Source organism: Rana temporaria, chromosome 5, assembly GCF_905171775.1.
Source record: "Rana temporaria chromosome 5, aRanTem1.1, whole genome shotgun sequence".
Classification (NCBI taxonomy): Eukaryota; Metazoa; Chordata; class Amphibia; order Anura; family Ranidae; genus Rana; species Rana temporaria.
Genome location: NC_053493.1, coordinates 160,200,745 through 160,217,537, shown reverse-complemented (window position 1 = coordinate 160,217,537; position 16,793 = coordinate 160,200,745). Strand labels below are relative to the sequence as shown.

Sequence of the window (16,793 nt, the reverse complement as noted above, 5' to 3'; positions counted from 1 at the left end):
TTTTAAAAATCTTAAGGGTTTCTATAGGTGCGGTACATGTCTCCCATGTAGGGCGAGTAAAAAAAACAAGAAAAAGAAAATTTCACCTCCACGGCAAACGGATCCAGTTACAACATAAAGGAATTAACATGTAGCAGCACGTATGTCTTAGAGTGCCCATGTCAAACAATATGTTGGGAGAGCAACAAGAGTTACATGTTAGGATTCGGGAACACATTTCCAACATAAAAAAAGGATTCGATAAACAGTGTATCGAGACACTTTGTGGGGATAAAATAACCCAGGAATAAGGGGAATTAGGCTACAGTCTTCTATGACTATGACAATATGGCGGCGGTGATTGTATCACCGCCGTTTACATTCACTGTAGTACATAGACTTCGGTCACCAAAATCCCACCAAACATGGCCGCCGTTTATATTCACTAGGGCATGGTCTTCTGTCCTCAGATCACACCAAACATGGCCGCCGTAATACAGGACGCAATGTTGTGAAGAGAGGTGTTTTGTGGCGTTCCGGATGCTCCAGATGACGTCAGGTCAACGAAACCGGTCGAGCGATCCGAAAGAAGGCCACAAAACTTCAGTTTTTTGCATGCAATGATATGCTCTGTTGAATCAACCAGATTGTGAGTACTTATTTGACTAAACAATAAAAGCTGAATATTTTAAAACGTTACTACACTATTTGGGACCCTCTCTCTCCTCCATATGGGATAACCACTGGAAGCATCACCAGGACGTACTATTGCCAGAGTGCTGCACAGTGGCACACACGGAACACTGTAAACCCCAAGAGGAGGTGAAAATCCGGTGAGTGCCGGCAACATAGGAGCACAGTTTGAGGGGGTCACTGTATAAAATGAGGAACTAGACGTTCATTTTTATTTTCATAACCTTTTTTCCTGTCAGTCATTTTATGCACAGGCTTGGAGTGGATATCACTAATAATCCACATGAGACACAAGGACTTAATGTGCATTATTTCATCTGCATTTGAATATAATTATATATAAAAAAAAATATAAAGCTTCTCATTTCTGTTGTAAAATACTTGAATTTTGTTTAGTTGTGCAGCAAGCTGTCTTTGTACTAGCTTCCTGCAATCTCCTGTACATCACTATTCAAACTAGAAGATGGAGTAGTTTGAAGTGTCAAGAAGAAAGTGCAGAGATGATTATCAGTGAGCTACATTTCTTCCTTTATCCAATCACAGCCTTGACTAAGCTGGAGTCTAAATAAGATGGTCAAGAAACTTATGGTGTATGATCGTGTTAAATAAATTGGAAAAACTGTCAGAACAAAGACATGCCTACATCACCACTTTACCAAGTTATTGATCTACCAACACTATTACCTGTTTTTTCCATTGCATTTCTCATAAAATTTTACCTTCAAAAGTCTGAATGCAGTCATCCAACAGGTCCTACTTTGTTCGTCTTCTGCACACAGAAATCGCAGGTCTTTAATGTCAGTTCGGACTCTGTTGGGCTACATTACAAAAATGTCAAGGCACCATTTGAACAAACTCATGCTAGTCATTCGCTCATATTCCCTCCAAGATATTTGTTCCAAATTACTCATATATAAAGTAGTAATAGAGAGGCAATGATTTTAAATCACTGCCCATTTTATAACTAGTCTTTCATACGTTTTATTCAGATGGCCTACTGGCCTCCCCCTTTTGAGATTTATAAAATTGACCACAATGATAAGTGATCATAAATTTACAGTACAGCAAAAAAAATAAAAAAATAGAAGGGAAAAGGGGAAAAAAAAAGACCCCACCACAACATGTACGCACCATCTTTATGTACAAGGGAAGAAACCATGTGATTGTGTAGTTTTTTGCCCACTACTTGTATGTGGGAAAGTGCAATGCATCAAGTGGCATCCAAATTCACAGCTAAAGTGCAGGCACCAAGGATAGTAAAAAAAAAAAAATCTACTAGAACTTAGCTCAGCTACCAATTTGGAAGGGCACCAGAGAGGAGCCCTGTGACTGGACACATTTCCTTTGTTATTAGCAAAATATTTCACTTTTAATTAAGTAATTTAAAAGGATGGCTGAATGTTCAGCTGTATGTAACCAAATGTCAAGCACAGATTAGCAGAAGTGCAACGCCACCAGAGCATTAAAACGATACAATTTAAATCCCATAATAGTAGGAGTACACAGTGCATTCTGTGTACTACTGTTACCAGTTTTTGGATCCTACTATTCCCATGAATGAACCCGACTGTGCCCACAAACTTGACAAGTGGATGAAGTCTGCCTCTGGCTGTATTTAGTATAAGCCAGCTCCAGGCAGACATGACCCCTTGCCTGCAGGTTGCAGACACAGCTAGGTCTAGTAATAGAAGTAGCACCTCTTTTGGAATATTCCAAAGTACAGATTTAATGCATTAAAAGTAACACATATCTAACCTTACAATTTCTTGTCAGCCCTACAGCGATCCTTTAAATTATCTGAACATAAAACATCAAAAAGATGACCGATATGCAGCTCAATCTCCTGAACACATTACTTTGCATCAGGTAAAAGTATATGCAGTATGCCATGTAAAACAAAAATGGGATAAAATATTTTCTGTATATAAAAAATGTAATAATGCTCAAGGCTAAAAAAGTATACTTGCATACAAAAAGCACACGAGGGCTCTGAAATGCTCATGGATACAACGTATGGCACCATCCACTCCGCACCAGACTCTCCTGACCCTTTATGCCCCTTTATGCATTACGCCCAAACGACCAGCTTCATCGGCAAGACGATGGTATCTCAATTTAATAAACACACTGGTGGCTGGAAGCACGATTTTATATGGACTTGGTTTTGCTGCCTTTTTTGGGTCGCATTACATTATTATATACATTTAGGGGTGTGGTGAAATCAGTCAATGGTGTTTTAACAGCAACTTGTGTTTAATTATTGGTTATAGTGTACAAATACACTTTTATCAATTTTGACTGTGCCGATTGCTTTTTGGTTAAAAGATTCTGTCCCTGCTTATTCAATCTGATTCGTCACCCTGTCACACACACCCTCTGGAGGCTACAAATGACTAGTCCAACACATTCCATGGGTACACTCCAGCAGTGGCTGGTGCAAATGTGGCAGCAAAGCCTGCAGGAGATGAGCAGTTATAGTATGCTACAATGAATTAAAGTCCAGTTCATTCACTGATTCAGGTGCAAAATTTACGTGTATTCAACGCACTATTCCCAATGCACATGTTCCTGAAGAAAGGGCTATGCATACAAGTGGGTGCTGAAGCAAGCACCGTCTGAAACCATGAATATTCAGCGCAGGGGTCTTCAAACTATGGCCCTCCAGTTCAGGCACTACAATTCCCATCATGCCTAGTCATGTCAGTGAATGTCAAGTTTTACAATGCCCTAATGGGATGTGTAGTTCTGCAACAGCTGGGGGGCTGTAGTATGAAGATCCCTGCATCAGAGCACGAAAAATGTCAGCAGCACATCATGGATCACCAAAATAGGTCCAAAGCTTTATTCAGCTTCCACATTGTTACAGCAAATCGCATGTGACAAGCCTGATGAAGGGGGGTCCTGTGAGGCTCCGAACTATTGTCATTTGCTGTAACAAAGTGATCGCTGAATAAAGCGTTGGGACACATTCACTGCACTGCGGCCGGCAGATGTGAACTGGCGCCGTAGAAAGTAGTTTGGTTTACATGTCATGCAAATCAGATGTGGTTCAAGCTGCATCCAATCTACATATATGTGAACCAAATCCAAGGTGGATTAAAAGAAAAGAAAAAAACCCTGCAATGGTTTCCAATACACAATGTTTTAGGAAATCAAAAGGTCATTTAGTTAGGGTTTTCAAATACTTTTAACGGCATTTGCTGTGTCACCTACCATACCTAAATTCATAGGCCAGCCCAAAATAGGTTTACAGAACAGAATATCTTGATGCACATTGGGACAATTAAAATAAAATACAACCAGTTCACAACATACATAGTGTAGCCCCAAGACAATACAGTATAATGTAGCCACTGACATGAGGGGGAAAAAAAAGTTTATTAAATTAAAACGTTATGTATGGCTGTGGAGTTTACGGAATAAGAATATGCCTTTAGTCAAGAGCTATAAATAACCCAGCAGCTCACATAAAAGCTGCACATCAACTCCTTTTCTTACTTTGTACCTGGAGCAGAAACGTATCCAAGTTGCCATATGCAAAGTAGTGTAGTAGACATTCTGGTATACTGACAATTATTTAGCCATCTTTTATAAACATGGCACACTGCAAATTAGGTCCAATCTACAAAAAATATGTTGCTTTCTAGGCCACTTTAAAATGTATTTAGGCTTGGAATAAACATGTTTTACCTTGACACCGAATCCAAAATCTGTTGGCGAGTTATACAGCTTCTTGCAGGATATCAGTGAATAAATATTGCTATCTTCCAAGTCTGAAATTCCCTGTAAATGTCTTGGTTCCTGAAAAAAAAAAAAAAAAGTCTCCACTAAAACATGAGATCATGCTGCTCACTGATATTTCCAAGGAATGACGAGAGCTTAACTTTTGTTCATCAACACCAGAGAATAAAACAGCACCCGATTCTGTAGGGAATTCAGACTCTCCCCTCTAGAGACTTTAGGACAAAATCCTGGCTTTGTTCACAAGTTTCCAAGATAAAAAGTCTTCTCCTTGATACACAGACCGACAGCCAGGAAGCCCTATACCAGATACTGCAAGTGCTTGCTTGAATATTTTCAAAATGGACCCAACACCTTGCTGGCCACGAGTGAGAGGTCACTGGCTTAGGTCATTACAGTCTACCTTATTCAAGTGCTGTTAAACACAGCATGACCTCTCAGAAAGCATCAGGCTAAAACATTCCAGAGTGTAGATGTAAAAAAGGGGGGGGGGATTAATTCTGCGCTGATCTAGATGGATTGATACAAGAAACGTGAAGTACAAGCAGCAACAAAAAACATGTGACAATCATGTTAACAGAAATTGGGAAAAATAAGTTGCGCTATAAACAATAAATGAAATTATGCGTGATATGAGAAAATGTTCCCAAAGGTAAAAACCCCTGTAGGAATGAAAACACACTGCAAGGTAAAACATATACCCAAATACATTCAGGTAAGTGACCTCAATCAGTTAAGAGTCCAATATTAGGACAACCAAAAAGAGTCCAATAAACACAAGTATATTGAGGAAAACTCTGTTCAAAGTGTTGCAAACAAAAAAGTGAGGAAAGTCATTCAAAATTGGACTGAATCCAGATTCCACACAGTGGGGGATAGAAGTGTGAGGGTATAGATGAAGTCACTGAATGCCACCACCAATGTACTGTCTTCTCCCGTGCATAGCATAAATAATAAGGGGGGACCCTTACCAGACAAGTTGGACCTCAGAAGGTCAAATGCGCGTTTGCAGATACAAACCTCTGCAAAGGTTATAAGTAAGCCTGGACCTCCAGCTGGCAGTTCTCTCACGGACTCCTCCACTGAACCCGAACCAGGGATGGTATCATCTGTTCCAGTAGGTCTCGATCAGTCCATATACCATAGAAAGAAAGGAATCTGGATTCAGTCCAATTTTGAATGACTTTCCTCACTTTTTTGTTTGCAACACTTTGAACAGAGTTTTCCTCAATATACTTGTGTTTATTGGACTCTTTTTGGTTGTCCTAATATTGGACTCTTAACTGATTGAGGTCACTTACCTGAATGTATTTGGGTATATGTTTTTCCTTGCAGTGTGTTTTCATTCCTACAGGGGTTTTTACCTTTAGGAACATTTTCTCATATCATGCATAATTTATTTTTCACAAAATGAATTTCATTTATTGTTTATAGCGCAACTTATTTTTCCCCATAAAACATTCCAGAGATGAGGAAGATTAACACAAGATGTACAAGATGAAGTTCAAGCCCAACACCTAACATTCTTAACATTTGGTCTGCCAGGGTCCAGTCATGTGATGCTGCATTAGCTGCACAGCGCAGGGGAAAAGAGGAAGCACCAATAAAGACTGCCCATGACTTCTGTAATATCAAGCCATTGTTGAGCACTCCATGATACAGGGGAGCCAGGGATTGCAGAATCACAACTGGACCGAGTATACAATTCTTTACATAGGGTAGGCAGGAGAGGTATGGGAGGGAACGTTTAAGAATAGGTTAAGAATAAGTTGATATTAGACTAATTCCAATTTAAGTCTTTTCCAGTTATAAACATTTACCAATTGTATAAAAAGATCTTTAAAAACCAGAGGATCATTTGTTACAATCACCAGTTACAGCTACATTGTGATACCTCGACACTGCATAAGGCAAAAGACCATATCTGATTGAAGCATTACTTTATAAGATGACAAATTTGTTTTCGAATTATGTTGCATTGTGATACATTTGAACACTTTTTGGCGAGAACAAGAATCTCCACATTTATAAAAACTGACCAGAATTTTTTCTCTTTATTCAAAATGGCATTTCTCCATCTACACAGAGGGGGATGGCAGAATCTCCCTACTGGTGCATTGTATACACAGAAAGAACCCAAGGCTGCAAGGAACTCGCATATAAGGTTATAAGCAGGCAGAAAAACAGTAATTACAAGGCCACTAAGCAGTGGATATACAGTTGTGCTCAATAGTTTATATACCCTGGCAGAATTTATGATTTCTTGCCCATTTTTCAGATATGAACACTCAGGCTTTTCACTCATGGTTAGTGTTTGGCTGAAGCCATCAACTGTGTTTACCCTTTTTAAAATCATAACAGAAATTACCCAAATTACCCCGATCAAAAGTTTATACCCTGGTGATTTTGGCCTGATAACATGCACACAAGTTGACAAAAAGGGGTTTGAATGGCTATTAAAAAAGGTAGCCATCCTCACCTGTAATCAGTTTGCTTGTAATTAGTGTGTGCGCGTATAAAAGGTCAATGAGTTTCTGGACTCCTGACAGACCCTTTCATCCAGTGCTGCACTGACGTTTCTGGATTCTGAGTCATGGGGAAAGCAAAAACAATTGTCAAAAGGGATACAAAAAAAAAACATCCAAAAGGAATTGAGAATTCCAATCAGCAGTGTACAAACTCTAATCAAGCAGTGGACCAACTAAAATTTCAGCCACAAATGCCAGGAAAATTGTTAGGAATGCACAAAGAAAAACCCACAAACTACAGGTGAAATACAGGGCTCTCTGAAAACGTAGTGTGGCCGTTTCAAGATGCACAATAAGGAGGCACTTGAAGAAAGATGGGCTGTATAGTCGAGTCATCAGAAGAACGCGTTTACTACGCAAATGCCACAAAGTATCCCAAATACAATACGTCAAACAGCAAAGAGACAAGCCTCAAACCTTCTGGCACAAAGTCATTTGGAGTGAGGAGACCAAAATTAAGCTTTTTGGGCACAACCATAAAAACACTACATTTGGAGAGGCGTCAGGGCCTATGATGAAAGGTACACCACATTCCTACTGGTGGGTCGCTGATGTTTTGGGGACCTGTGAGCTACAAAAAGGCACAGGAAATTTGGTAAAAATGTATGGCAAGACGAATGCAGTAGGTTGTCAAAAAATACTGGAGGAACATTTGCATTCATCAGCCAGAAAGCTGTGTATTGCACATGCTTAGACATTACAACATGACAATGATCCAAAACACAAAGGCCAAGTCGACCGGTCATTGGCTACAGCAGAATAAAGTGAAGGTTCTGGAGTGGCCATCTCAGTCTTTTGACCTCAATATCAATGAACCACTCTGGGGAGATCTCAAACATGCAGTTCATGCAAGACAGCCCAAGAATTTACAGGAACTTTGCCAAGAGGAATGGGCAGCTTTACCATCTGAGGAGATAAAGAGCCTCATCCACAAATACCACAAGAGACTTCAAGGTGTCATTGATGTTAAAGGGGGCAATACACGGTATTAAGAACTGGGGTATGTAAACTTTTGATCAGGGTCATTTGGGTAGTTTGTTGCGATTAAGATTTAAAAAGAGTAAAAAACAGTTGATTGTGTATGGCTGAAGCCATTTATTATCAAATGAGTGAAAGAAAAGTTTGTCATTCATATTCTCTGAAAAATGGCCAAGAAATCATAAATTCTGCCAGGGTATGTAAACTTGAGCACAACTGCATATGGATTATTTTTGAAAAGAGGGGAATTTTGACTTGCCTGCAAACTCCATAGAGTCAGGGCCGACCAACACGGGGAAAAAAGGGGCAGTTGTTGTAGGGGCCCAAAGTAACAGCCCCTTGAGCCTGTTCCAGCATTGCCATAGATCTGACATTCTGCCTGCCACAGTGACACCGCTGCAGTCTTGCCGACAATAGTGGTTAGTTGCTAGGACCACTCGTCCAGCAAAAAACCATGTGGCTAATCTGACTCGACTCCGCATTCAGTGAACAGTGAAACTTTCTCCTGCAGTCCTGGCTGCTGCCAGACCAGACTCACCCCTGCAGCTGTCAGTGGTGGTTGGTTGCTAGGACATGACTGCTCAGCATCTAGCAACCAAAATCACCAGGGTATAAACTTTTGATCGGGGTAATTTGGGTAGTTTGTTAGGATTTAAAAAGGGTAAACACAGTTCATAAATGGCTTCAGCCAAACACCAACCATGAGTGAAAAGCCTTTGTGTTCATATTATCTGGAAAAAAAAATGGTTTGCCTGGCTCCGCGCCCCCCCCCCAGAATGTTCAATGGAGGAGCATGGGAATGCCCGACTCTGCCCTTCCAGTCAGATGCAAGGGGGGGTTGCTGGCAACCCTGATGCAAGGAGGAGGGCTCTCTGGTGACCCCCGCTATAAAGAGGGGCGGGGGTTCTACACTGCCACTCATCCCCCATCCTCCCAGCACTGCCACTCATCCCCCATCATTACCTCAGGCGTAAAAACCAGTGAGTGAGCAGTAATTATGTGCGGTAGCCTTTAGCAACTAATTAGTGAGCCATGTGTGCTGTAACCTCTAGCAACCAGTCAGTGAGTGGTAATGTTATGCTCTAACCTTTGGCAACCAATTGCAATCGCTGCCTGATCTGCTGCAGTTACAATATATAGCATCTAGACTCAAAATTTGTTATGTCTCAGAGCAGGTGGGGGCCAAAAAAAAAAAAAAGATTGCCCAGGGATCAATCAATATTAAAGACAGCTATGCATAGCATACAGGCCAGGACACTAGCAACCAATTTGTACACCATGGGTAATAGGCTTGTACCTTCAGACACTTAAGCTTAGAACCCCCTCCTCCCAGGGAACCCCCCCTATAACCTTACGCCATTCTGCGAGTCCTCAGTTTTGTAGCAAGCAATGCAGTGGGGAGCGTTTAGCGAGGGTGGCCAGTTTCATGTACAGTAAGCCAAGATCAAAGGAATTTTGACCTGCCTGTAAAATTCTGTATCTTGATCATCCAGTACAAGACACGGGCAACTTATTCATACACATGTACCCAAGCAATGAACTGTCAAGGATTGAACGACTCATTCCCAGCCCAGCAGACTTGCGTTGGTAAGAACTTTACAACTATAGGAAAGGAAAGCTTTTACCACTGCCATTTAAGCGGTGATCCACAAGGACTTTGTGAGGATAGAAGAATGTGTAAAGGCCTGCTTTTTTGCATGCTGACAAGGTTTAGTTGGAGAATTCTTGAACTAAATTGAGCAAAGGGTACTGCCTCAAAAGAGGCCACCTTTAGGCCCAGAACTCAAGCTAAATCTCACCAGGTTGATCCAGCTAAGGCTTTTTTGGACATTTGCAAGAATTGTGAGGGAAATGGATCCTTCAGGAGGTAGTCTTGCTAGACTGCCACCAAGATGCTTTTAGTTCTGAGAAGGGCAAGCAAAGATCTTTGTAAACATCATGGGAACAGACCAAAAGGCAATGTGACAAAATTGGAGTGGTTGCCTGCCACTGCAAACAGCAAACTGAGTGAGGTGAGTAAATGGGAACATGTAGATAAGCATGCTGATGTTCAAAGATAAGAGTTTGCCTGGTCTTAGAAGCAATTACTGACCTTGAAAATTCTATACAAAAGTTTTGGAATGTGAAGAAATTTGTTGAGGAATTTCAAGTCCAGGATAGGACAAATAACTGTTGGGCTTTGGTAACAAACAGGTTTGAGTATAATTCCCCATCATGTGGTGGTACTGGTACAATGACTCCGAGACAAGAGGTAGCGCATGGTCTCTTGCAAATCGTACTGCCCTTGGTCTGTTCTTTGCTGATCTGGAAGCAAACTGGAGGCAGAGTATTGAACTCTAAATAAAACCAAGCCTGGGACGTCTGTTACCCAGAGATGCAAACCGCATCAGATGTCCCCCCACTCTTAAGAGAGAGGGCACCCCTTCACTGTGAGGCAGGCTTTAGAGAGGACTTGGTGGCATCTGAGACAAGCCTTGTGCTGAAAGGAAGAGCCTGAAAAGGAAGCCTGTGTAGAGCTAGAAGGTGCTCTGCATGTTGAGGAACTTGAACCTCTTGAGATTGTTGTTTTATTATTTTGGTTGCCCTGGTCCAGTTAGCTGAATTTCAACATACTGAAAAAGCAACAGTTAGTTTCAGGGCAGGGCCTTTTAGGTTAAAGAGTGCTTTGAAAGTATGTCTCAAATTTTCTGTTTGCAGAATCTTTAAGAGGCAGAGCATTTAGGTGCAGTGAGATGTTCACTTAAGACAGATGGCAGCGGTCAACCACATAACTAGCCCACTTTTTTTGCAAACTTTTTCCACTGGGTAGAGTGCAAAGATTTTTTGGGGCGTAAGAATCAGAAGATAAAAAAAAATTATACTAGTGAAGGTGGTTCCTCAGGGACGGAGAAAAATCTCCATCACCTACAGCTATCAGGAACCTGAGGACATATGTAGGTGGGACAAGGTTATAGGAGAGGCACCCCAAGGGGGCATAGTCTTAAAAGCTTGGCAGTGTCTAATCACCTGAAGGTAGGAGTCTTTAAACAAATGTGTATGAATAAGTTGCCCATGCCTTGTACTATACATTAGGCTAAAAAAGATGCAGCTTAGTGTCACTTTAATGTTGATGCCTTTGTTTCGGAATTTGAAATCTTTAACATGACTAGAATATAGTGTCAAAGGACCCTTATGGAAGAATTTTACAATTTAATAGACAAATGGTGTTGTAAATTGTATGCACCAGGATAAAAATGTTCTAGGGTAAAATAAAAAAATGGGGTTTGGGAGCTGAGGGACCCTATTCTTACTGAAAGTAGTTTATCATGACCCATATGCTTATTACAAAATTAGAATTGCCTGAAAATGCAGCTTTGCAAGTTTACAAGCGCTGCATAATAAAAAAGAAAAAAAAAAAAAAAAAAAAGAAGAAAGAAAGCTATACCTTTGAGGTTCCTTTAGTAGAGCAATAAAGTCCAGATCTTCTCAGACAGATGAACAGTTTTTTCCATGACTTCTTTCCTACATCTTTAACATACAAGAAGCCTTGTATTTCTGGACAACTGTTGGCATTCAAAAAATTCTGTATATATAAAAAAATAAATAAAAAATGAATACAAATGCCGGTGACAACCAGATGTTGAGTCAAATATTAGAATCAGCCCTTTTAACCCAATCAGCTTAAAGTCTACAATTACAGGACCAGTCATAATTGGATCTTTTTCTAAATTATCAAAGATAAAGTTACACAGGCTCAACTGAATAAAAGTATCGGCTCCCTTACTCAGAAGTTCATAGGAATAAATGCACAGGCACCTGGTTGAGGAAGATTTGATAAACACAGGCAATCTAGCCAGGGGCTGGATGATACAAGCACAACTACAAGCATTCTCATTTTGACCTTTTGTGCCTGAAGACTTTTTTCAATTTTCTAGGGAACAAAAAGGGATTACTCAATTATGGAGATTAAGCATGCTGGAAGATCTCAGATTTGTTAAAACGTAACCCATTCATGCTTCAGCCATTTTTCAACACTTGTTGCTTACACGTTAAAATCAATATTTGCTTTAAAAAAAAAAAAAAAAAAAAAAAGTACTTAGAACCTCCAAACATTGTATATAATTTTTTTTTAGTACAGATCATAGGGAATAAAGTGGTAATTGTTGCAATATTTTAATGGCACAACGTATTTGCACAGAAGGTCTTTCAAATGCATTTTTTTTGGAAGAAATACACTAACAAATTAAAAACAATAAAGTTAACCCAATTTTTTGTATAATGTGAAAAATGTTAAGCCAAGTAAATCGATACCAAATATGGCAGGCTTTAAAATTGCGCTTTTGTGGAATGATGACAGACTACGGTACTTAATCTCCATAGGCAACACTTTGTAACTAAATGGGTAGCCTGTAGAAATATTTATAGGTCTTGCTCTAGAATTATTGATCTCGCTCCAATGATTGCAGCGATACCCAACATGTGGTTTAAACACGGTTTACATTTGCGGGCACGATTTACGTATGCAATTGCTTCTGCGCATGAGCACGAAAGAATGGGACGCAAAATAAAAATCGAATTTTCACAAAAAAAAAAAATCTTGATCACTTATTGCTGTCACAAGGAAAGTAAAACATCCCTTGTGACAGTTAAGCAGTGACAGGTACTCTTTATGGAGGAATGTGGGGGGGTCTATATGACCCCCACATCTCTGTTGCATTTAAAAGCATGCAAAGCTTGGCCGTTTTGAATATGGTAATTTTTTTAAAAGTTGGGCGCCTTTAGAGCTCCCGTCAACAGGGAGCGATGCCACGACATTGCTTCCAGGTTACTAAATCTGAGATCCGATAAAAGCAGATTCCGGCTTTGTTCATGTCTCCGGACAGCCGGCGGAAGTGTCAGCTTGGGCCTCCTGGTAGTATGGGAGAGCTTGGGCGAGCCGTGGAAGGCTTCCCCTCCCGCTGCTTGCAACAGCCAACAGCCAGTCTAATCCAACGGTACCTGGGTGATGCTTGAAGCTCCAGGCATCACCTGTTACAACCCCTTGAATCTGAAGGCCGCATGTGTTAGGGCAGGGGCGTCGTTGGGCCCGGGCTTAGGGGGCTGGAGCCCCGAATGGGTCCCCGTAAAGCCCTGAGTCACGGGCATTTAGCACTCCATTGTTAGCCCCGAGCGCAGCAGAGTGCCGCTGATGGAGAGGAGGCAGATCAGTGCGCTTACACAATTACAGAACCGTTGCTGTGCATCTCTCCCTCCTGACGGCATAATTTCTGTAACTGTCACAGCGCACCGATCTGCCTCCCTGTTCTAGCCACATGCAATCCTCCTATAGGTGCCTGGTCTCCCCCCAGCGCTGCCTGTTTTCTTCTTCCTGAAAGCTGGGGGATTCGTCAGACAGAGCGGGGAGGGCTTGCCTGTTTTAATGCACAGGCACTTCTGTGAACTGCCCAGAGGGTCCTAGGTGCATGGGGGGCCTTTGAAGTTTCCTCCCAGCAGGTTCGGGCAGCAGTGGTAACAGGTCTCCTCACGTTGGCTTTACAGGTCAGTTCTGTTATCTGGCTGTGTCTGCAATGCTCTCTCCCTCTCTGGCATCTTCCTCCCCTCCACAGACACTATCTGGCCGGCCGTCCTGCTCTCTGACATCCTCACACAGATCCATTCCTCTTTGCCTGTCACACTGCTCCTCTCAGATGGTTATCTCTCCCCCCTCCCCCCCCCCCCTGACTTTTCCCTGCAGAGACTTCACCTTCACGCATGTGTGTGTGTCCTGGGATCTACAAACATTACACATGTCTGTAACCCCCCCCCCCCACCTTGCACACCCCTAACACCGTCTCTTTACTAGGCAATGTAGATCACTCCCTCTCCCCTCCCTGTCAAACAGCCCATTTACTTTTTATACTATGGCTAACTATTAATAGCTGAGAGTATGCCTCATGCCCATCTCTGGTTATCCCTCCCCAGTCCCCTTGACAGCCATCTATCTGACCCCCCCCCCCCCCCCCCACCAGCACAAATCCTCCTTTTTAATCCCTATACAGACCAGGATTTCCCCAGTCTCATTCCAGTTCTTCTCCACCCACATCTCATACCCCCCCCTTCCTCCCCTACCCCATGGTTCTCATTCCCACCCAATTTTTTTCAATGCTTAAAGATGAACCCCGAGGTGGACCATATTACTACTGCTGCTTGTGTGGGTGAGTTGTGTACTGTGTACTGCGCCAATCCCTGCTGACCCTCTTCTCCTATTCATCCCATGTGATTGGCGCAGTACACATCCCACATGCACAAGCAGAAGTAGTAATATGCTCCACCTCTGGATCCTTCTTTAAACCCTGCAAAGCACCAGAAGAGAGACAAAAACTCAGATGGGGAAGAAAGAGGGGAATTGTAATTCCTGTTGTATATTTAGCCCAGTGACAGCCTGCCAGAATAGATAGGATCTGTGACATCAGCTTCCCTGCACAGCTCTGCTTCAAGAGACCATATCTGTATTCTACATTACTGCCCCTATACTGTACCCTCTTCCCCCCTGTACTATGTCCACTTACCCTCCCCCTGTACCGTATCTGCCCAACCCCCCCATACTGTGCCCTTCTGCCCCCGTACTGTACTTTCCTGTCCCTCTCCTACTGTTCCCCTGTAAGTTTATAAGTTTTGTTGTCCTTGTGTATGCTAAAAATTATGAAATGATGAAAAAGGAGACATCAGGCCAGCGGAGGAGCGATCGGGGCCGATAGCAAGGTATTTAAAAGGTAACCCACACACACACACACTCATCTCTGGTGGTCCCCTACAGGCCAGACAAAATGTTGTGCAATGCACATAGGACTCCATTGCCAGTATTAGCTAGATTAGAGGCTTTCTGCCCCCTCCCTGGAGTTCTAGGTCTTCTCCATGGTTCAGGCTCTGCATTTGTTTTACCATGCATAGCTCCCTGCAGCCAGACTCTCCATCTTCTCTGGGATCAGCAGTTGTGCCCCCTACCTGCAGTTCTGGACACACAGGACTCTGCCCAAAAAAAAAACCACGACCACCCCGGATCCCCCCCCCCCATGTCAGGTAGGTAAGTGTATGTAGGTCAGGTAGGTAAGGTCAGTGTATGTCAGGTAGGTGTATGCAGTCAGTGTATGTATGTCAGGTAGGTCAGTGTATGTCAGGTCGGTGTATGCAGGTCAGGTAGTCAGCGTATGTATGTCATGTAGGTGTACGTATGTCAGGTAGTTCGTGGAATGGTCAGTGTGTCAGGTAGGGGAGTTTAGTGTTCAAAATTGATGGGCAATGGTAAGCCAGGCAGCAACCAGCAAGTGAGCTTACCGCCCAGCCAAAAGGAGCCAGTGCCATGACCATCCCGATCCAGCCATGTCCCCCCACCCCAGTTATGGGTAAGGGTACACCTTCATGCTGAAGGGGTCTTGTCTGTGGCACTGGAGAAGTCAGCTCTAGGTTTACCAGACCAAGGCTGCTTGGAACCTACGTTTATGACGAGGCTCCTTCCCTTCCTAGATTGTGGCAGGAAGGTACTCTACCACCCCCAGCGACAACAGAGTAGCGATTGCCTTGAAAAAGGGCAGGTCAATGAGAGCTTGGTCTGCCGACCAGGTCTTATGCCACAGCACACGTCTAATCACTGCCGCTGAAACAGAGTGCATTACATAAAAAAAAAAAAAAAAATTCCTGACCTTACAACTTATCAATGCAGCCAACTTGTGTGTACTGGTACACTGGAGGACCACCACTCCTCCCACAGTATCAGAATGACTCCGAAGGGTGGATAGAACAGCAGAAATGGAAAAACTCATACTTCAAGCTAATGACAACCCAACCAAATTCAGTGATACCTGGGATTGTCGGCTACATTTTAGAGATTGTACAGCACACACCAATCCGACCCATAACCCACCTTCACCACCTTAAAGAAAAGCGCTTCTAAATCCATTGCAACACCAATAATTATCGCCAACCACTCTCTCCAACCCTCCCATCTTTCCTACTGGCCCACATAAAGCCACGAGAAACTTTAAATACTCTGTTCTAACCCTCAACACACTCTACTTCTCATGTGATAGAGTACGCACACACCCCTGAAAGGTCACTGGAGACTCATCACCACTTCATGTGGACAGCCAATTACCTTACGAGGGCTCACTTGTACACCCTACTATACCGAACCTGTTGAGACCACGTATACAACCACCCTTGGCCCCTGCCCACAGCTAGATCCCTTTAGGGGTGAATGGGTCTGAAGATCGCCTTTGTCGATATGGACCTAACTACCTTTTGGATCCTAAGTTCTACACGCACCCCAACCCCCCCTTATTAGAGATGCTTGGAAAACTACTTCCTGCACTTGACAATCAACCCATTCTCATACTTTTATGAATGGAGCTGGACAAATGGTTAGCTAGTCTATCCTATATTATGACTCCATCCGTAACTCAAATATTATTACTCTGTCATACAATGTACCATTTTCTTCAGAACGTTTGTCCGACAATCGGTTTATTATATTTCTTGTTTATATCTGTAAACCTGTCAAATCGAATACAATTTTTATTTATTTTTTCAAATAAAACTGTAGCCCCTGGACCAACTGGTTCACCAGATCAATGCAAGCAGAGGAAACCTGCTTATTCCCCAGACCATGGCAGAAAAGCTTGGTCCATTTAAAGAAACCAGGGCGGAAGCCAGGACCGGTCGCAGTGCTAAACCTGCTGCGTACCACAGACTATCGGCCGAGTCTTTAAAAAGGACAGGGCAGCCTCTACTTGGATCATGGTTGCTTTATTCAGGAGGGTTCACTTTAACAGCGATTCCTTAAAAGGGTAATGTACTGCAAGATATTTGGGGACCTCAAAGAGTTGCTTTGGTTGCCCCCATTCCAGTCTGCACGTGCTT

General features: G+C 42.6%; 1 protein-coding gene across 3 annotated transcripts in view; it reads right to left on the bottom strand.

The window, feature by feature from the left end:
* GRB10 (growth factor receptor bound protein 10) overlaps positions 1-16,793 on the bottom strand; it is a 244,748-nt gene that overhangs the window by 42,196 nt on the left and 185,759 nt on the right. For all 3 annotated transcript variants that reach the window (XM_040353310.1, XM_040353308.1, XM_040353309.1), the window contains 3 exons: positions 11,344-11,481; positions 4,363-4,473; positions 1,392-1,490 (listed from right to left, as the gene is read on the bottom strand). In XM_040353310.1, coding sequence (XP_040209244.1) covers positions 1,392-1,490; positions 4,363-4,473; positions 11,344-11,481 — 348 coding nt within the window. The remainder of the gene's footprint in view (positions 1-1,391; positions 1,491-4,362; positions 4,474-11,343; positions 11,482-16,793) is intronic.